General features: G+C 41.5%; 2 protein-coding genes across 4 annotated transcripts in view; both read right to left on the bottom strand.

Moving 5' to 3' along the window:
* fbln1 (fibulin 1) overlaps positions 1–5953 on the bottom strand; it is a 32907-nt gene extending 26954 nt beyond the window's left edge. For both annotated transcript variants that reach the window (XM_020079363.2, XM_020079364.2), the window contains exons 1-2: positions 5602–5953; positions 1995–2103 (exon numbers count right to left, since the gene is read on the bottom strand). In XM_020079363.2, coding sequence (XP_019934922.1) covers positions 1995–2103; positions 5602–5656 — 164 coding nt within the window. In that variant the 5' untranslated portion in view covers positions 5657–5953. The remainder of the gene's footprint in view (positions 1–1994; positions 2104–5601) is intronic.
* Positions 5954–9992: 4039 nt separating this feature from the next.
* Positions 9993–21739, bottom strand: LOC109624131 (transcription intermediary factor 1-alpha-like). 2 transcript variants are annotated; one of them, XM_069528472.1, is made up of 18 exons: positions 21221–21737; positions 20996–21114; positions 20639–20786; positions 19882–20014; positions 19518–19634; positions 19056–19170; positions 18702–18848; positions 18399–18513; positions 16798–17174; positions 15527–15661; positions 15370–15439; positions 15217–15274; positions 14942–15074; positions 13436–13788; positions 13082–13217; positions 12163–12237; positions 11547–11702; positions 9993–11459 (listed from the first exon to the last, which is right to left on the bottom strand). In XM_069528472.1, the coding sequence occupies exons 1-18, from the start codon at positions 21513–21515 to the stop codon at positions 11250–11252; spliced, it is 2892 nt and encodes a 963-aa protein (XP_069384573.1). In that variant the 5' UTR covers positions 21516–21737; the 3' UTR covers positions 9993–11249. The 2 variants fall into 2 exon arrangements, 1 of the variants encoding a protein (XP_069384573.1); XR_011243444.1 differs by lacking the exon at positions 9993–11459 and having other exon boundaries at positions 11636–11702; positions 13078–13217; positions 21221–21739.
* Between the last annotated feature and the right edge of the window lie 9 nt (positions 21740–21748).

Raw genomic sequence — 21748 nt, 5'->3', positions numbered from 1 at the left:
TTCATGGATAAGAGGGATGTGAAAGTCCCGTGCGGATTCAGTGGAATTTTATTTTTGTTTTGCAACACTGACATCACTGGGATTAATCTGGGTTGGGCAGCTCTCCCCGAGGCCTTTGTTGCGTTGTTTCACCAGAGTTAAACTAACATTTCCAGGATTAACATCTGTCCACCTCCACCATTTCTTACTCATGGTGGGACTTTGGGCAGTATTCCCTTAATGGTATTACAAAACAGAAACACTCCCTTGCAATCTTGCATATTTGTTAGATTTTAATATTTTGTATAGTGTTTTATGTACATGATACCTTGCTGTTGTAAAACAGGGATTTCCCATTTTGGGATCAATAAAGTGCATCGACCTAATAACCTGCCTGCCTACCTACAATCCTATTCATCCATCCTTAGGACAACCTGTCCTGTCAGAGTGGAGAGCAGTTGGTCATTCACTAATCCTTGACGTCTGAGCTCACTGCAAAGAGATCCAAACTGTATATCTCTATAGCGATCAATGAATACTACATGTCAAATCAATGATCTGTAAGAGACTCCGTCCTTTTACATGAAAGCAGTGTTGTCAAAAACATCAGTTCATTTGTATTTTGGTGACATCAGACTCCATCATGTTATCCATTTGCTCTCTGTCGGTGCGGGCCCATCAGTTAGGAGTGTGGGTGTTTCTTTCTTTCTGGCTTGAATCTGTCTCACTGAAACTTTACTGGGAGCATTAAAAGAATCCCACCCCCTCACATCTCCTCTCTCATTTCCAACAAGTCTCTTTTATCAACTCTTACCAGAAATCTCTTCCCACATAAACCGCTGTGGACCTCAAATTCAGTCAATGCGCACACCTCCTCTGCCGAACCTTTTAAGGGCACAGACACGCTCCTGTTTTTCTTTTTCTCTTCTCTCTTTTCTTGCGTAATTTCTTTTCCCCCCTTTGGTGTCTGAAGAAGTCATTCCGATTTCCTGTTATTGCCTCTCTCCATCCTCTCTCTGTCATGTTTCACCTCTGAGGTATTTCCTGGGTTTTGAAACAACCCCTCTTTTGACCCCCCATCCCCTCCTCAACCTTTTCCACTCCCCAAATTCACCCTGCTCCCCCCACAAACCTCTGCCCTTTTCCTCTGCTCCCCCTCTAACTATAATTTAGACAAATTTGGGATCACTAAGGGTGGCTAAGGTAAATGTGTTTGCCATCAGCGTTCACAGCAGCAGACCCCTCTGGATTATGGGCCCTGAACCTGTGGCAGCACACCTTCTAGGGTTACCAGCAGGCCTGTTATTATCCCATCACTATTAGTGTTTCCCGCTCTAACGCGAAGTGAATAATGTGCCTGGAGATTTACGGGAGTGAGGTAAAACAATCTGGTATTAAGAGCCAACAGACTTTATCAACCATGCAACAGACAAAATCGTTTTGGGACAATATTGCAGGAGCTTCTGTGGTGCAGATAGAAAATGTAAGATTGGGACAGAGTGAAGCAGTTAATGACTTATAAATCTGAACTAAGTCCCAGGAAAGTCTTCTACTAAAGCGCCCTCAGCCTTGTGATGTACAGATTTCTGATCAGAGAAAGCAAAGTAGCACATAAGATGTGTCTCAATTAAGGGGCTGCATCCTTCAATCTGCATTTGAAGACCGATTGTGTCACAGCGGTGCAAAGAGGCTGTTCCATTTAGACGGCTCCTTACAAATGCAGGCAACTAATGTGTCTTTTCATCCTTGAGGAACAAAGGCTCACACAGGTGGATCATTTCTGGCCCAAATTATCCAAGGATTCGTTTGACAAACCATTTTTCAAAAGAGGTAATTGAAAAGATGTCCGATGCTTGAGTATCACACTTTGACTCAACCAAACAGCTAATAGTACACATGCAACAGCACAAAGGGCAGAACGAGCTGGTGACACCAATCCCAGCCTTTGTGAGCCATGTAGACTGAGTCCTACATGGAGGAGGCAGATCCAGAATTGGGACACAGCACCCGCTTACCTGCATGTGTTTGAAGCAGAGATGAGAGGGAGGGATGCACAGTCTTCGTTATCATTGCCTCGCTTCTGTCCATCCTTACAGCAGTCCTCTATCGAGATCTGCTCTGCTCCTGCAGAGATTAAAAAGAACACATTCACTTTGGGACATTTTCATATCTCATTTGTCAAGGTGATGGGACGCCTATAAAGACTGCAGGAGACATGCAGGCACACCTGCCTGGACACATGAGGGGGGTGAGTATGGTTTCATACCCTTTAAACTGCCCATGATAGATAAGTATATCAAATGGCACAGTCATAAGCATTGCCTAATGTCTTTACCTCACACATTTCTTTTGGCAAAAATAAATCCTACTGATTGACACACTGAATTTCAGTAATTAAGTACATAACAATGACGGTATTTGTATATCTATCCCAAACAAAAGAGTCCTAAAAGGCAAGTTACATTTTGTTTTCTGAAAGATGAATCTGTTTGGCAATTTTAACTGCCAAAAGACCTTTCTTGTGCCAAGGACAGTGATGGATATGTTGTTGCACACGCAAATGAGGATTTTTTTTTTTAAACTGGGGCCAAACCAACTCTGTGGTGATCTGGCTGTTTATTCATGTGGATTAGAGAGCGTGGAATTACTCAACTCTGTAAACAATCAGCTGACACAATCACATCAAGTGCGTTCATTTGCCTGTGGTTTGTGTAATCTGCCAAACGTGAAATAGCTTTGGCAAATCAGATGCTTAACTATTTTTCTTACCTTCGGCTAAACCCAGCAGAAGTTTGCCAAATTTTTATTAACAATAAGTCCTCCGAGAGAAGAAAAAAAGAGAAAACAAACCCGCTGTGAAATAAATTTTGTTGATCCACTGTAATAGAATATGAGATGCTGCTGGTTTCTGACTGAATGTTTTGAATTATTAGGAAAGTGATTGTGAAATGCTCTGAATAAATCCATCTGGTTGAGACGCAGCATCTGTTGTGACACGTCTGGCGTCATGGACTTGAGACAGTTAGATTAGGTAGGGAGGACAAGTGTCTGGGAGAGCAGTCCGCAGCTTTACAGACTTGCTTATTGTCCCATAGGGGCAGGTAGGAATTGTATTTTGGCCATTTAATTCAAAGAGAAGAAGAATCAGGAATAGTCATCACAAACAGCTTTATGCTCAACACAGAGTTAGCAGTGTAATAAAACCCTGTTTCTCATAGTAGTTTTCAGGTTTCTGTACACCCAGGTGTGCAGCCCTGAAGTGTGGGTGCAATATAACAACAACTATGTATTTATTAAAATTAATAGGTGGGTTTCTCTCTTATGAAAGTGAGTTAGGCTACTGGAAATCAAAGCTACTACACAAAGGATGATTAACCTGGCAGAACGGATTGAGTGCGGACAGAGGATTTATTACTCGGCAGCCACATTAGCTGACTCACTACTGACTTCTGGAAGTCTGGCACATCCCAGAATCCTCTGGCCAATAAACCTTGTATAACAGCTGGATGAAATGAGATGACATTTTAAAAGCTTTTCACATGGGTTTACCAAGTAGGCCATCTCCGAGTCTCCCTCTCTCTGTCTGTGAATGTTAAAAACCTGTAAGGTAACACCAAAGAGACTATCACAAAGTATTTTGTTTGCATAAAGCAAATAATAAAACTTGCAGTACCTGCCATTAAAGGTGTTAAATGTCTTATACTCTCAGAGTAGTTCTCACAACTTTATTCTTTTGTTGTTATTTTTTTTACCATTATCAGCAACTGGTACCATTTTGCAAAAACACCCTTTTTGTATTAAAACTGGAAAAGCATCCAGGGAGCCACTTGCCAGATTCCACAAAATAACTAATTCTGGAGAATTTCTCTGCTGGGGCACACTAACATATTTTAAATGACAGGAACAGTTTGTCATGCACGTTAAACTGCTCCCTGCGATGTGTTTTGGGGATTTCTCCCCATAGTAGGTCTCTGCTGATAACTGACTCTAAACAACTAAGCATTGCAGGGTCATTCCAACGCCACCACTGTCTGCTGCTTTGCAAACCTAAATTCAAAGACCAGAAGTGCTTCTAAGCTGCATGGTGCTGTTTTATCAAAAGAGGCAAACCAGGCGCAGCTGCTTCTGCAGTCTAGATGCAGCTTGCCACAGTTCTCTGTCTCTGCTGATGCATTGTCTGTCTGGAGACGGCTGATTTCCATCTTGGATGGCGGTGCTGGTTTGTGAAGGGACATTCTGTCTTGGCAGAGCAGCACATTGCCTGCCTGCGTCTAGACGCCTCATGTAAACAAGGCTTAATGAGCCCAGTGGTGAAGCTCCACCCATATAGAGGAGTTGGCCAGTCGTCACTACAGAAGTGCATCTCTCATAGGCTGCACTCAAGGCTTTTATTCGGAGGTTTTTCAGCGACATAAAAAGGCTGTTTTACAAAGGAGGTATCTATCTATCTATCTAGATCAGGTCTTTATATGATATACATACACAAGTATCTCTCAGGGCTCTGGTTATGTAACTGGTCAAGCTGACAGCAGACTGAAGTTTACTTCAAACTGACCTTTGACGCACACCCGCCCCCCCATAATGAAGGCAGCTTGGAAAAAGGTGGCCCCACTGACTGTGAAAACTGCCCCATGTGTGACCAGGGGGACCATGAGCATTTTGGATATGCCTCATCTTATACGCCTTGGTGACCCTGCTATGGGCACTCAAGTATAAATCACACCTGTCTGTCTAGACCACCGTGTCCTGGTGAGACGGCGGTTGTTCTGACACTGCATCACAGCATACCAAGGTACTTGGCCTTTGGCCTGCAGGGCAGGAAGTACAGAAACCAGGGCGGTGAGAACTCTCACTTGAGACTTATGTGAATCTGCATTTTTAACACTCCTCCATTTGATGTGACATCTTTTCTTTCATCACTTTGTGAGTCAAGTTTAATTTTCGGCTCCTGCATCAATGTAATGAATGAAAAAGAGAGTAGATGATGGTTTACTTTTCAATTGTTTCCATATGCTGCATATTCACATACTTTTCTTTTTACATGCTATTGTCTGGACCATCAACCACTTTACATGACAGGTTTTTTTCATCATTCTTTAACTTATTTCTTCTGTTTCTTTTGTTGTTGTATGTGTATGTGTATTTCTATGTAAGTACACTGAAGTAATATAAAACAGGAGTCAAATCCCCAGTATGTGTGCACCTACTCAATAAAGCCAGTTCTGATTTGGATGCTGGTTGTTATTATATTTTCATGTTACATATAAGTTTGTAGCTGCTATGGGCTACACTCACTGTAACCTACAAGGGAAAACACTGGAAGTGATTTGAAACATATTTAATGAAATCACAGGAAACCAGACTTCATTTCAGTCCAGACCTGCAACACTTTGATGCAGCCAACTTTAAAGTGTGCTTTCATCACATGTCCCAACTAGCCCTGTGACAAATCCATCACCTCTTACTCTTTGTCTGGTATCACTTTGATTCTCACTGTAAACACGCTTTTTAACATACCACACATACTCAGTATCTTCCAACAGCGCCATTGTTCGGCTTGGTTCAGCGTAGTATGAGTAAAAGTCATGTAGTAGTGATCTATCTTGCACAAAGGTAACTTACCTTGGCCAAGCAGGAGTCCAAACATGGAGCAGAGCAGCACAATACGCGGACCCATTGAATGAGGAGAGATTCTGCTCTATGCTGCTGTGAAGTGAAGTGAAGCAGATCCCAGCGCTTTCAGCTTCCTGGTGTGTCTGATGTGTTTTCTCTGCAGGATGATGTGAGGTTCGGCGGCAGCGCTGTTTCAGGAAACACAGACTGCACAGTGCGAGAGGTGGATGTGATGTGATGGAGCAGAGAGGCGCAGTTGCAGCGTGACTGGAGGAATGAGCGTCTAATGATGGCACGGTGAGGGGCGGGCTGCACGGGGCCACATGCACACAGCGACTAATCAAACCTGCTGTTTCCTTCCCTGAAGCAAGGAAACATTAACCGTGACATCATTTACAGATTATTACAATATAAAAAAGATGTTTGTACATGCGTATCTACTGGGATTGAATATTAGAAGGGAGATTGTAGTGTAATATTTTAATATATTCTAACAAGAATGCATCTACAGAAGTATGGGCACTAAAGTATCCATATACTTTAGTGCTCATTCTAAACAGGTCTGTTTGCTTGGTCTGTGTTCATGCTCTGAAACTTCTTGACAATGAGTCCTTGTCATTAGTGATTCCTCCTCTGTGGTGTGCGCAGAGCTTTTTATAAACAGTCTATGGTGCAGAATGAAGTTACAACATTTTTGTGTTTATCCTACCTGGTTGATCTGCAGAGAAGATTTGTAAAGCTGTGTTTCATTAAATGAAGCAGTACTGTTCTTGTGTATAAGTTTGAATGATTGATTAATGTTTTTCAGGTGTGTTGCAGGCAACATCTTCAAAGCCAAATTCACTACTTTTCAAAATAAAGCTCTATAATTCAGCTCCATTACAGCAACAAAACAAATGTTGTGCTTTTACTTTGAAGATAAATTGCTAAAGAGTAATACTATGAACTAGTTTAGCTCTTGCTCTAAAGCTGCCTGTTTGGAATGAACTATTTACTTGTCCTGTCACAATGTTCTGGCGCTTTGTGAGTCCTCTTCAAACAGTTCTACAATATACTGTTACTTTTTATTGTTTGTGTGCAGAGCTTTTAATAAACAGTCTTTGGTGCAGAGAGACGTTTGAAAACTTTGTGTTCATTCTACCTGGTTTATCTGCAGTAAAGATTTGATAGTCAATGTTTTTCATAAAATTAAACTGAATTTTCAACTGTTTACATGTGGCTTTTATATAGGTTTGAATTATGTTGGCTATTTTAGAGGTCTTGATCAACTCTGTCCACAGACTGAAACCACACTGTCCTGTTCCCACTGACTGCTACACAGTGCTGGTCATCTGTTTATGCATTTTATATTAATATTAAACATATCGTGTGTAAGAATACACATGCCAAGTGCGAAGTCAATAAGATGAACATATATGTTCATAAATGTTCCACATGAAGACAGAAAGACAGGCATTTGTGGAATTAGTAGGGAGATGTCATATAGATTGATAGTAATTAAGATTTGTGATACTACTGAGGGAGCTGTAGCCTCACTGTTATTCCATAGCCTACTGTAGTCTTCGCAAGAGTCTTCAGGCTACACATGCAGATTCTCTCCCCATCCTTTGCAGCGTAGATTTTTTCAGTCTGTGATTAATGATTGTACTGATTACTCAACATCTGGAGCTGGTTTTCAGGTATTTTAAAAATCTGTTGTGGCTATGTCTGGACTTTTAGCTCTGAAAACCTTTGGATATCTCAGTTGGGGGGGAAAGAAAGAGAGGGGGGTAAAACATTCACTACAGTGTCAGCAAATAAGGTTATTCACTGCTACATTTTAGGTTTGTTGCAACTTAAAGGTAACTAGAGGAGATCAGGCTTTCTCTGCTGCTGCACCGAAAACTCTGGAACAGTCTCCCTCTCTGCATCATCTAGCCAGTCCAACTATGGATAATTAAAAATCTAATAAAAAAATTCACATTGATTTACTCAATGTGTCTTTCTTCTGATTCTGTGGATGCCTGCCATTTTTTTACTTAACCTATGTGGTCACTTATCTAATGTCTTTTACAATAATACAATATTTACAAAATTGTATATCTTGTCTTTTATCTAATACTTGTGTTAGCTTCATTTAGCAGCATTGTAAAGCCCTTTGGCTCCCGTGAAATTAGATGTGCTATATAAATAAAACTGACTTGTCTTGACTTGACTTCAGGGCGATGATAAGTGAAATGAGAACCTGCCTCTGTGCTGTTGCATTAATCCTTAAATTTTAATCCTCGCTGATATCTGCACAGCTGTATTACTTGTCCCTCTCGGCCTCCAACTGAGCTCATTTCTCTCTGTCGTTATTAAACTTCACAGCTGCACCAAAGAAAATGAGGCATTTTCCCCTCAAAGTTAATCAATTAAAGCTTTTGTAACAGTGCCACAGATGACAGCCACAGTGATAATGAACTGTGCAAAGGAGCTGGGTATAAACAAACCACACATGCTCATACACCCACGCTTCATGTCTACCAGAATTGGCAAGGAGCGGAGAAATAATTGCTAGACTGTATTATAAACATTTTGTACCAACTTAGGCCCTCTGCAAATTCAATCAGTCTCCTGACTTCTGGGCATGGTGACAGAGAGAGGTTAAATGATCGTCTAATCAGACCCATATGTCTCCACCACCAGTCTAGCCAGTCTAGAATCATCACCAAGGACTTGATATTGGGACACCACAGGCATACAGGGGAGCCCGCAAGTCTATGGCAGTTATAAATGGGTGGCTGCGCTGTATAAAAGTCTAGTGTGTGATGAGCTGCGTCTCATTCTCTCTGTTCCTCAGCGCACCACAGACGTCCTATGAGAGAAACCTGGCAAGAAGACGATGAATATTTTAAACGACGACGCTAGTGCTTTGCAGGATTTGCTGGAAAATGTACATAAAAGTCTATTGCACACATAGGAATGGTGTTTGTGTGACTTCCAGGAAGCCACTTGTCTCCATTATTCCACAATATGACACAATATCACGATAGCAGAACTGCAGAAATGTAACAGTCTGAATTCTATGGTGTTTATCTTCCTTATTTGGAAGCTCTCTTTTTCAATACATGTATCCAAGATTAAATTTTTGCTAGTAAATCTATTTGGAATTTAGATAAGTGCTGTACAAATATAGTTATTAATATTATTTTTATTTTATTTGTGTAATCCACCACAGTCAAAAAATAATGTCTGATTTTATATTTGTCCATTGCTGCGTGGTACAGCAATAAAGAAATCTGTACATGCACTGAAATACAATAACATTGACAACAACAGCAGCATACATGGTTTTTATTGTGGTGGATTATGCTACTTAAGCTGATTTACTGCAAAAAAATGTTAATATCATTACGGAAATCAATGAAAATAGTAGTAGAGTTAATAGTAGTAAAATAGTAGTAGAGAGAGTCAAGAGAACACTGTTACTATGGCAGCATGAATGAGGTTTCTGCTGATATCTATTATAACAGGATGCAGCAACCTCCTAACAGTCACCAAACAACTGCTGACCAGTCGTTAATCTTATCTTTGCCTCAGTCTAATGCAGATATAGGCTCCTAAAGGCCATATAAGGAGTAAAGAATCCCCAAAATGAGAGCCAGGCCAGTGCCAGGCTCACCAGAGGGCTGGTTACAGCACGGGAACGTCTGAGGACAACGCCCCCTCTTTCCTCTTCTTCACCTCCAATCTACATTTAAGCTTTAACACGAAACAGCAGCATGGGCTGACCCCTCCGAGCTCATAGGTGGAGGAAATTGGACTGACCAAGGTCGCATTCACACAGTGTTAATCTTGTTATGGGGGGGTGCACACTTCCTTTGAAGCTCAACAAAGCTTGTCGCGCCACATCTGTGTCAATCAACCCAGAGCCACTACCAGAGCCAGGCAGACTGAGGGGCCCACAGGCCGTATTCACTGTTACTAAACACAACCACAGATACTTGTTAGAGAGGGAAGGAGTCGCAATGAGGTAAATAATGCATTAGTGGGACATCGGTAGACTCCAGTAATATGCAGTCATATGGTGAGGGATATTTTTATGTCAATCATTACCTGGGATGAAGCTGTCATATTTAAATGTACACTGTAAACACCAGTGACTGACTATAATGCAAGTAAATGCTTATGGCTGAATGCTCTGGCTTGTGGATATTATAAGAACAGTTCATTTTGTTGAGTGAGCAGAGGAAAACATGTTGCCTAAATAAAAAATATATATAATAAACAAAAATGTTTAAAACTTATATACTGAACACATGAAGAGGATGATTGTGGAAGGGAAGTAGCACATTTAGACAGGAAATGTTAATGCATTGTTTTGATGAAATATGAAAAATGTTGGCAGGACTCTGTAGATATTAACTTCTTCCTCCTCATCTTTGGACATGGTTTAATTCAGAACATTTGTTGTTTAAGTTTCATATTTGCTTATTTAGAGGTTGTCATTTTTATTTTTAACATGTTAAAAAAATCTTTTTGGACAATCTGTTTAGTTCTTCAAAATAAAATTGGATCAATATGACAATCTTTTAATACAAATAAATAAATAAATTACACATAACATTTAGCATTAAATCATTACATTTGCAGTTCTGCTCCATTGAAAAAAACAAATCAGACCAATACTGTATAGTTATGTGTGACAGTGTAACATCTCAAACAGCCTGTGCTTTTATCACACTGCTTTGATTCCCTTTATGCAGTGCCTTTACTAGCCTGAGGGGTGGGGGTGGAAGGTAACACATTTTATTCCACATTAGATAAACTGCGATCATCATCCTGCCTCCTGTCACAGCTATATTTACACATGGACCGCTTTTTAGAACATGGGACAAGATGGTAAATCCCCCTTGCACATTAGAAGGTCTCCTGCAACCACCAGCAGATGTTAGGGACATATCATCAGTTGTGTACCTTAGTGTCATAGGGTGTTTCGGCCATTTAATCACAAGACACCCTCCTCGAAGACAGGCCCACCACAGGCTGATCAGACCTGGGTGTGTGTCCCTAACATCTTGGGGCCCAGCTGGGGTCTTTCCTCTGATCCTGGCTGCAGCGTTCTGCAATCCCTTGTTTTATTGCCTGGCACAGGGCTTGTCTTTGGAGGTTGCAATAAAACCCCTGCAGCTTTCCAAACTTGTTGTTCTGCCTCTGATACCATCTCTTCCTCTCATTTGCTTCATCAACAGCATCCTCTCAGGGTTCATTCAACGATGTAAACGACACGCAGGGTGTTGGGCCATGAGTACCAGGGAAAACACACCCGACCTGATTACACCATTGATTAGCTCAGTGTAATAACTCATGGCCCATGATAAGGTATGATAATAAAAGGTCAGTTATACCCTGTAAGTACCTCTGTTTGCTGCTTGTATTGTATGTACTTGCAGCTCGAAGTCACATCCCCTGTGTTAAATTCAGTTTCAGTGTTAATCCAACAGTTGTAACAGTTAAATCCAGAATATAGAAAATGTAGTGCCCTGATTCCTTGATCTTTTTCTGAGACAATTCATCATTTAGTGGCTTCATTTGGTGTCATGAATGTTTTAATGAACTTCCATACACCACACATTAGCTGGTGCTAGCAGTGTTGTTGCATACTGTACACAACACCCTTGAGAAGATTTGTGCTCTTATACGACTCCATCATCTCCACTGGGACAGTTTGTTGTATCCTGGGAAAATGTGCGCTGGGGCTTTGCAGGCTGGGAAATGTTGTGAGGAGATGACACTTGAGAGTCTGGTATCACCTCCAGTTTTATTTCTGGAAAGGTTTGGTCGGAAAAGATGATCCTGAGCTGCTCCTCAAACAGCTCCATCAGCCTCCTGCCTTCTGTGACAGCCTGACACGCAGGAAAAGAAAGATTTATTTTAAGGTCTCGAGATTTGATTAACATAGAATAAAAAGTTGCTTTTTGCAAACACTGTACCTCACTGAAGGGTCTGCAATTCCTGATGATGAGCCTGATGTCTGATATAAACTCTGCGCTGCTTTGGTAGCACACACTCTGCTCAGCCCCCAGTCGTTCTTTCACAGTTGTAAGATTCATTGGTCCCTTTATAGTCAGCCTGTTATTAGCACATACCTACAGTATTTAGCGGGGGAGTGATAAAAAAAAAGAATAAAATTTTATGGGCAGACGTTGAGGTACGATGATATTAATGATTAATATCTCGGAATATGTATTTACAAGGTTTATTACATGTCAGCATTGTGCAAAGGGGTTTATGGAAGTGTACCCAATGTTCTGTTAAAGTTTATCATGAACAGAGACAAAAAACTATTAAATTGCAATGAACAGTTAATAGGCTATAATTGTTCATTTTAATCATTTAGTGCAATAAACAGTCCATGCTCTGTCAGTGTCAGCAAAACAAATCTCTATATTTACTTGATTAAAGTCGCTCCACATCTTATTCATATTTTTTCTGTCTTTACTGGTTAATACTGCACATTATCGTCATTAGAGTTACAGTTACAATAACTCCATGTGACACTAATCCTGTAGTGCCATAATCTGCTGTCAGGCATGCTTCCAGACTCACCGAGGGGGAGGCAACCTCTCCACAGTTTGAACTGGGGTCACTGCAAAACAAGCGCAGCAGCAGCCTCTCACACTTCTGTAGTGGTAGAAAGAAAGACGTCTGACTTAATATACATGTATGTCAACTAATCACGGAAAAACACATACAGTTGTCGAATCTATTGCGTCATATTCTGTTGACACTGTATATAGTTTTTATTCCATTTATATGTTCCTACATTTTTTTATATTTCCTTACATTTCTAAGTTTTTGAATGCTACTTATTACTTTACTGACCAAACTGCCCTAACTGCTGGAACATTGTAAATGTACCCGTTGTGGGACTAATAAAGCTTTATCTTGTCTTGTCCCAGCTAAATGTCCCATGTATCTGCTTTGGATCATCCCTGATGCTGAGTCTTAGCAGTCAAACCAAAGCATTACACAGCAACATTTTTCACATAAGAGATTTTTCAGATGCTTAAAATCTTGTGAATCTGAGATTTTTTTTAATGCTATTAGCATTTAATGTTAGTCCTGTGAGACACAATGTAATTGATGGAAAACAGTAACACTCAACACTCAATTGCATTCCCTTTAGACATGTTTGAGCATCAAGGAAGAGGTGGGTCAGGTGAGTAAGGTTAGATTTCAAGTGAGTCTATTCAGTGAAGAAGCAAGAGGAAGCTGAAATGGTCACAAACGCCTACAAACAAGCCCCAAAAGTTAGATAAGAATAGACAAAATATTAGTATTTAGCTATATTTGAAGGAAAGGGGAAATTACAAACCTGCATGACATGATATGTGACTTATTTAAAAATGTCAAACTATAATTTTTGCTTTCGTGGCGTGACTGTAACTCTCTTATTAGAATCCCTATAGTTCCACAATCTTTATTGTAATCCACTGGACTGTGATCATTTTAAAAACGTACTGACTCGTTTGTCCACAGGGGGAAGTCCTCCTTCAGAGTCTGGCTCCGTCTTTACTGTTTTGGCCTCAGGTTTGCTGTCACAGTCGTACTCCATCTCAGGCACCGACAGGTCACGGCAGAAAGAGCAAAACCACCCCCCGCTGAAAGCAGACAGTCCACAGACTTAATATGAGAGTCAGTAAAAGGGGCACGCATTAGTGAAGTGAATAATGCTGCTGTCAGATGAAAAACAGCCTCATTCTTAAAAGCTGAAAGGTCTTTCTTGACAAACACAATTCATTGATTCTGAAATAAACACAACAATAAAAAACAAAGTCATGAGATGAGCAGTGGATAAACTTCGTGCAGCCAAACTTGCCTGGGAGATTTGAGGAGAGATGGAACATGGCAAGCGAGGTGAAAAACTTTGGGACACTTATCGCAGCACAGCAGCTCCCCTCCTCTCTGACACACAGCACACAAGACGTCATTAGAGTCTTCCAGCCGTGCTTCATCGTGCACTACCTGCTCTTCTCCTCCCAGAGAACGGATGTGATGTGCAACTTCAGTCTTACTCTGGTCCAGCGGCCTGATCGCAGGCTGTGAGTGGCTGTGTGGTTTGTCATCTGTGCTTTGAGGAACAGTTGGGGTCTTGTTCCCTCCGCCATGGGCACTGATTTGTGGGTGTTCCCCTGTGCTGTCAGGAAGGTTGGCTCTTTGGTTGTTCTGTACCTGACGACACAAACAGCATAAACAGGCTCTGAATCATTACCAGGCTCTTGTATTACCTCTGCCAGGGAGGTTATGTTTTTATCACTGTTTGTTTGTTTATTGGTCGGATTAAGCAAAAACTACTGAGCGGATTATCACTAAATTTTAAGAGGGATGTGGTATGGGTCAGGGAAGAAGACATCAAATTTTGATACAGATCCGGATCATTGTGTGGATCCAGGAGTTATTGTTCCCTTTCTTTAACACTTTGAGATTGTGAGGGTGTTTTTCAAAATTATTATTGATTTCTAAAGAGGTAAAGAATGATTCATGGATCTTGATGAAATAATTCATGATGAGTGTGTCCATGGATTTTGGTGTTGTTTGAGGAATTTTAGGGGATGATACAGCATGTGCTCCACTGAGCACCATTCTAGTTTTACACACCGGTGTGATGTGGCTGGATTGCTAAAAAGGTCAATAGCACGGTCACATTTGTTTTAGTCGCTTGGGCCATCATTCATATTGATAATAATATCCAGCCATTATCCTTCAAGTATCTATACCGCTGATCCTTTGACGTTCTCTGAGGGGATTAACCCCAACGACTGTGCAAGAGGCAGAATACACGCTGGACAGGTCACCAGCGTGTCACAGGACCAAATATTAAAAATAATATTGAAGCACTGATCGAGTTGATTGCAGAGATCTGGGAATGTGGTAGCTTTACTAAAAAGAGAACAGATGAAGCATGGAACAGTCCACAAGGCCAGGGGTTTGAAACAAACCTTGAAGTTTGCCAAACTTATTTTAGAAGAGAAAAAGAAAGCAAACATTGAAGTCATCTTTGTAACCTAGTTAGTCTACGTTCTACTTTGACCTAGAGTAATACCCATAGTTGTTCCCGCAGACAGAAACTATGAATTATTAACAACATTTCACTTCACCTTTGGTTTCACCTCAAAGGTAAGGTTCAGATAATCTGGCATAGCAGTTGGTATGTTTATTGTTATGATAACTGTCTAATGGCTGTAACACTCCCTCTAAAGCCATTCTGTGTGTCAGTCCAGTGGATTTAAAATGCACCGTTGCTGCAGTAAGTGTTTGATCTATCAAAAGTCAAGTCTATACATAGAATACTCATTGAACTGTATTAATATTAATATCTACTTACATAGCTGTTGTCATCCTCTGGCTCATCTTTGATGACAATGATGGGCCCTGGTGACGACCTTCGTCTTTTCCTGACAGCTGAGCCCGCTGCTCCACGCATCTGATGAGTTTCTGGAGTCTCCCAGGAAACAGTCCTTGGGAGCAAAGTGAGAGCAGCTTACAATAAAGCCAAATTCACTGGAGAGGCCAATAAGACAAAGAGACGGGGGTCATATTGAAGCAGGAGTGTTCAAATCTAAAGAAAGAGAGAATCTGGGATTTTGTGTTTCTCCTTACCCTGGTTTCTCCACTTGGGATGCAGCAGTGTACCCTGGGGAAATCTGTTGTCCTTGCACTTGAGAGAATTGAAAATATGTTTGCTTGTTACTATTTGTTTTACTATGACACATGCAGTCTGCATGCCACCATGTGACACTGACACACACATACCATTTCTGTGTGGCAAAGACGGTGGCAGGCTCTGGGAATGGTTTGGATTCGGCACATACATTGGGCCAATCTAAACACAGCATGGCATGTCATTTACTACACAGCAGAAATAATGTAATAATAATATTCAGGTATGTCAGAGGTGGTTGTCACTCACTGTCTGTTGTGACTGAGACGAGCTCACGCCGCTGGTGATGGGCAGTGGTGCACCATGGGTGTACAAATGTGAGGGGGAAAACATGTCCATGGGTCTGGCTTGGTGGTTGGAGCTGCTTTCCACCCCCCTCAGAGGCTACAGAGGAAAGAGGGAGAGACAGAGAAATACTTCAATGACTCTCAAGTTATATTACTGGATATATACTATGTTACTAAATTGAAAATAAAATGTACAGATTGCAGCAGTCATTTTTTTTTTTTTACTTTTAAAAATAAGTATTTCTTTATAATTAAGTAGCAAAGTAAAGGAATTCTTATTCTTATTCAGCTCATTGAAGGATCCAGATCTTATGGCTCCATTATTTTCAGAGAGGTGTTAAAAACAGCAGCTTATCTTCTTCATCTTTTTGGGGGTGGAGAGTCCCATTTCTTTGATTAATTATGAGAAACCTATGAGTCAGCAAACAACACGTCCCTATTAATTTGTTTTTTCAAAACAGTGTGAAAATTAATTGGAGATTTGAAACTTTTTTCTATTCATTAAAATTACATAAACACTACGTTGTTATTTTAGTTCTTCTGCACTTGGAGCTGCACTATTACATGATAACGTAACATCTTACAAACATTAATAAGAGCGGAGATGTTCTTCATTTTTAAATATTGAAATTTCTACATAAATGTCTATAAGTGAAATATAAAGCTAGCCACAACACAATCTCAAAACCCACTGCAGCACAATTGGAACCCTTTGGAAAAATCCTCATCATTTTTTAAGTAAACGCAAACATTGAAGAATGCTGCTTTATTTCTTCACTGCAGAGAACACTTGAGAGCTCATTATGAAGCTGTAGCAGCTTGTTCACATCAGCATGACACAACTTATGTTTGCACTTCACAAGCCAGCATTGTCCTGTGAATGAGCCTATAGTTCAGAGTTGGAAACAAAACACCTGGGGAACTAGACTAAACAACTTGGATGATGAGATATTATCAACGCCTTTCTCGTGGAAACTTGGGTTTTTCCTCCATCACATCACGTCACATGTTGGCTGCCGCTTCGCTGCAGATTGAACTGTTTTATTTTATGATTTTACGTCATAAGCCTATCCACAACTTAAATCCATCATGACAAGGAAAGACATAGATTGCCTGGGATGTGAAGGCTGTCAGCTCTATTCAGGACAATTCCATCTGCTGTCAGTGCCTGTTAAAAGGGCTTGTCTGTCAAATGGACAGAGGCACATGTGCATGCACAGAAGGCAGACTAACCTGGGGTGTGAACCCAGGGCTTGGGAAGGTGCTCGTTGGGCTGTTGTGGTTTGGAGGAGGCACCATGAACCTTCGGCCCGGTTGAGGTGGCATACTGTGGGAGGGAGAGCCCCCTTGCAGGGGCCCTGGGAGTGTTCGTTGTAGTCGCACACTCTGGTACCATGTCCACGGTGGAGGAGGTGGCTGCGGCTGCCAGTGGGCCTGCGGGTTCAGCTTGTCTACCTGCATCTGGAGCTGAGCCAGTGTGTTGAGGGGAGCTCCCAGGGCAAAGCCGCGGGGCGAGCCTGAGGGGCCTTGCCCAGGGTTGGACTGCTGATGAGGGATACCCTGAAAACCAACCAGCTGGTGGCCTGGTACACTCTCTATCACTAAAGAGCCTGAGGGACACACACACACACACACACACACACACACACAGATACACAGGCTGGATAAGCATAACAAGTAGGGATGAACATACAAAACCCACCCAGAGACCTCGAAGATGAAGGTTGGAAAAGTAACAGAAAGAAGTTTTTGAGTAGCAATAAGCAAGGATTAAAATAAGGATAATTATATGTTTTTAATCTATTTAGCTATCAATCATGTTATCAATTAATCTGTTTGAAAGTATTTTTAAGTGTACTCAATAAGATGTATTCACACGGCTTATTTAACATGCAATGCTATATATATAAATATACATATTCTCTATAACTGAATAATGGATTTAGCTCTTGTTTCATACACAGTTGTCAGATTTAAATTAGTTGCAGCTGCTGTAATTGTCTGACATTCTTTCTGAGCTTTCTCTTCAATTCAGCGTCCCTCATCCAAATGACGACAGAGAACCACAGAATCTGTGGGAAGTGGTGAAGAAAAAAAGCATGAAGAAAAGTGGCAGTGATGGAAATAATTTAGACTCATTCCATTTGGGAAATACAAAGGGGACTGGTTTCTGATGGAAAACTTCTTTCCAGTCTCTAGATCATGTGGCGTCACTCACTGGTTTGTGAGCTGCTGTTTATAAACTTTGAGTTTGGCATTTTGACGGCACCATCTCGTTTTTTCTTTTTTTAACCAGAAGTAAACTTATTTGGAGAAGTAAGGGGAGGGACTGACTGACACTGCACGCCCACCCACACCTCTGACCTGGCACACCCATTTAACAGCTCTGGCTGTCAATCACAGCCAATGCATACCATACCCTATGGTCTAATTTTCTATAAAATGTATAAAATGAACATCAATTCAAAGAAGACTTAAAACAAGTTACTGAGACCATTAACTCCTCCACCATGGAGTTGCCCTCTGCTGGTCATTTGAGGGAATAAAGGTTTCAGGCACTTGTGCATTGGCTTCACTTTCCAGACCTGAAGTCCATTTTTGTATAGTCTATCCTCCAGATACAAAGCAAATGTAATCCTCGGTCGTCCATTTAATTGACAATGACAGTTAAATAAAAAAGACACTTTCAACAGACAATCACAAGAAAGATGAAGACTATTCTTCAACTGTTCAGAAATAGTAAATGTGGTTAAGGAACCAAAGGGATCACATGATATGATATCAGAACATCTTATGTCATCATATCATTCATTTAATATACATCTGCATCTTACCCAGATCAATATTTGAGGCCCAGTAGGAGGACCGGCATTGGAAACGCACATTGCTCTGTGGAATAAATGAGGTACTGCATTTTGCCCGCAGGAGGTTTCCAATCTGAAACAGAATCTGCGACAGAAGGGATGTTATTAATAATTTTTAGAGCAGGACACTTGTGTGTTATAAAAGGCTATGTTCCCTCTTTTTAGAAATGCAAAGATAGACTCAGAACAGACTCTCAGAGCTGAGCTGAGTTTCACTTTGGGGAAAACAAGACGAGATGACGCTGGGTGGAATAAATGATCGGTAGGCGTTACCAGACGTTTACAGTACAGAAGGGCCGTGCCCCCGTTCTTGACTGTGGCCCATTTGGTGAAGTTGATGACATGATCCAAGTGTCGGGACAGATAGCCAATGTCCTCCTGTTGTTTTCGCAAGACACTCTCATGATCCTTTGTTACAGCCTGGAACACATGAATTAATGAATATGTGCAGTGTTCAAACAGCTTGAGGGGATGTGCTCTGGGCCTCGGGGTAAGACAGTCAACTGAGCTAGCAAGCAACGCTCCTCTGGAAACAACACCACAGCAAGCTACAGGTCTAAAACTGATAGATAACACTGTTCTGTTATAAATTGTGATATTTTATACAATAAAAAGCTGTTATCATACCTCGAGTTGATTCATTAGCATCTTTCCCTTTTTGTTTATCTCGAGAATCAAACTGCAGATGGACTTCTTTATTTCATCATGAACAGATGAACGATTCCGATCAACCTGAAGAAGTCTGCAAGACATACATCACATCTGATAACAAATAATATGCAGCATTAATCCCTGAACCCAAAACATCACAATAAATGACCAGCTCTTTTTCCTCATTCAGCTGGGGCCGGCTCAAATTGTGGTAGCTGCCAGAGACTTATTAACATCTATAGTGGCTGCCACTGACTTTACGCTGTTTGTGGCAGCTGCCGGAAAACTCAAGTCTGTCTATACCAGCTGTCAATCAAGCAGCCGCTGTCTGAGGCAGCTTCATTCATGAGGTGATGCTAAAGAAGAAAATGCAGTTCTTTAAATTCTGAGCATCATCAGTTTTACAAGTGTAATCCTGGGATATGTAGAGATACATACCCGTTGTTAATGGAGTTCGACACATCTTCAATCAGTTTCTTTTTCTCCTGCAGCTGATGGGTCATACTCTCCATGTGCTGTTTATGGTTTTTATAAGCATCTTCAAGGAACTGGTAACTTAAGAAAAAAACATAATTAGTATAAGTATTATTATACATGATATTAACAATGTGCTCTGATTCTATAATGAATCCCTTTCTCTCTGATCAAATAAGGTAAATAATAGAACTAAATATGGTTGAAATCAATGTCATGATAATGAGCTTCAGAATAGTTTATGCAAATCAAATGTCAGATATTTATGATAATCCCACTGTGCTGTTCCTGTGTGTAAATGTGATATCTCATGATATTGTGACTGTACTTGTGGTCCTTGTGCTTCACGAGCTGGCAGTCACGACAGGTCAGCTGGTCACAGGTCTCACAGAACAGCTTCAGCGGCTCTTGTTTGTGGATGTCACAGAACATCGGCCTCTGTGTCGACACCCCATGGACCTCTGGAAAACAACACAAGGCTCTGTATTAAAAAACAATATATGTTTCTTCCACTGCCAGGGCACTTGGGCTTGGACTATACACTGGTTTGAAAAGCAACAGTTTTGGTAATACCTGAAAATAACATCATGTAATGTAATGTGTACAGCATTTCAGCTGAGTAAGATGAATGTAAACATGTAGTATTACAAGGGTATTATAAGGGAATATTTTACTTTTGTAATTGGTAGTTGAGGTTAGAGTTCATTTAAAACAATAATAACTGTGGTTATGAGCAGGGACGTGTCAAGAGACTTTGGGGACCCCTGGTAAAAAGGAACCACCCCAGTAGTAACCCAACGTCTAAAGTTGTGAAGCTTGTGACAGAAAGCGGGAGGTTTGGGGCCTCATTAGAGGATTTCTGACCATGGTGTCATTGTAGTCTCCTGTACACAGCCAAACATAGAATTTAATGGGGCTCCCACAAAACTGAAGTATGAATGTAAAAGATTATAATAAAGCCAAATGGACTTGATTAAAAATAATCTATTCTGAACCGAGGACATCTGCAGCACTGACCCCATAATAGCTCTTTGACATAGAAACACCAAGTATTCCAAGAGAGAGTAGAGCACTTGTTAGAATACCTGATGATACCTCTGCCTTCTGTCTGATGGTGTGGTCCTTTGTGAATTTGACCCTCTGGTGGGCTTCCACACACGTGCCACAGAGGTACTCAACACAGTCCACGCAAAACCCGGCAGCTTCCGTGTTGTCATCGCAGGTCATACAGAGCTACAGAGAGATGACAGGCAGGTGACAGGAGATGGAATCATTTTTACCTCGTTTGATCAGTTGTACCTGCAAGGATGACATCAGAATGAATTTCCCCTCTGGTCATGTGTATGTAACTTGTAGAGGGAGGGTACGAGTCTGCTGTCCGTCAATAATATCCCAAAATAAACTAAGCAACAAGTCCACCCTCCATGTGCATCCTGCCTGACCTGGGTGCTCCTCTCCACGGTGCTGCTGGGAGACTCAGCCGAGTCCTTCACAAACACGTTTTCCACCACATCCACCTCCATGCACTCCTGCCTGCACACCGGACACCGGATCACGTTCACTGGAATCAAACAGCAACACATTAGATATCTAAAAGGCAGTTTTTACTTCTTGTTTACACTTTGCTGTCCTCTGATTTGCAGATGTTGGTAAACAAAGGGACTCACGTGGTTTGGTGGCGCTGTCAGTCAGGGAGTTGGGCAGCTCCGTCACGGACAGACTCCTGGAGGGTGCGGGCAAGCACCTCCTGCAGAAGGAGTGGAGACACGGCAGAAGTTTGGGCTCGCGGCTGTGGAAGTTCAGGTGGCAGGAGGGGCACGTGTCCAGGTGATCGTGACCGATCGAAGCGGACTTGTCCTCGTGCACCGGCACGCTCTCCGCCTCGTTCTCCACGATGATGACCGGAGCGTCCCCGGACTCTGCGTCTCTGTCTCTGCATCCATCCATCTGTTTCACCTCCATCCTCCTCCTCTGTGTGTGAAACAATAACCCACACAGGTGAGGATCATTTCCCTCCCATCCTCACGAGGAGAGCGGTTACTTCCTCTTCCTCCTCTTCGCTCTCAGTCTGTTTCCAAACACAGCGCTGTCAGGAATCGAGCTTCTTATCTTCTTATCGCCTTCATCGATGATCTTTTCCCCACGAGACGCACGAAACACGCCCGCGCGCCGCAGATGTTGCTTAAACCGCACCG

The sequence above is a fragment of the Paralichthys olivaceus genome, chromosome 7, assembly GCF_024713975.1.
Source record: "Paralichthys olivaceus isolate ysfri-2021 chromosome 7, ASM2471397v2, whole genome shotgun sequence".
Lineage (NCBI taxonomy): Eukaryota > Metazoa > Chordata > Actinopteri > Pleuronectiformes > Paralichthyidae > Paralichthys > Paralichthys olivaceus.
The sequence above is the reverse complement of the archived record's forward strand: the minus strand, read 5'-3'. Positions and strand labels throughout refer to the sequence as shown.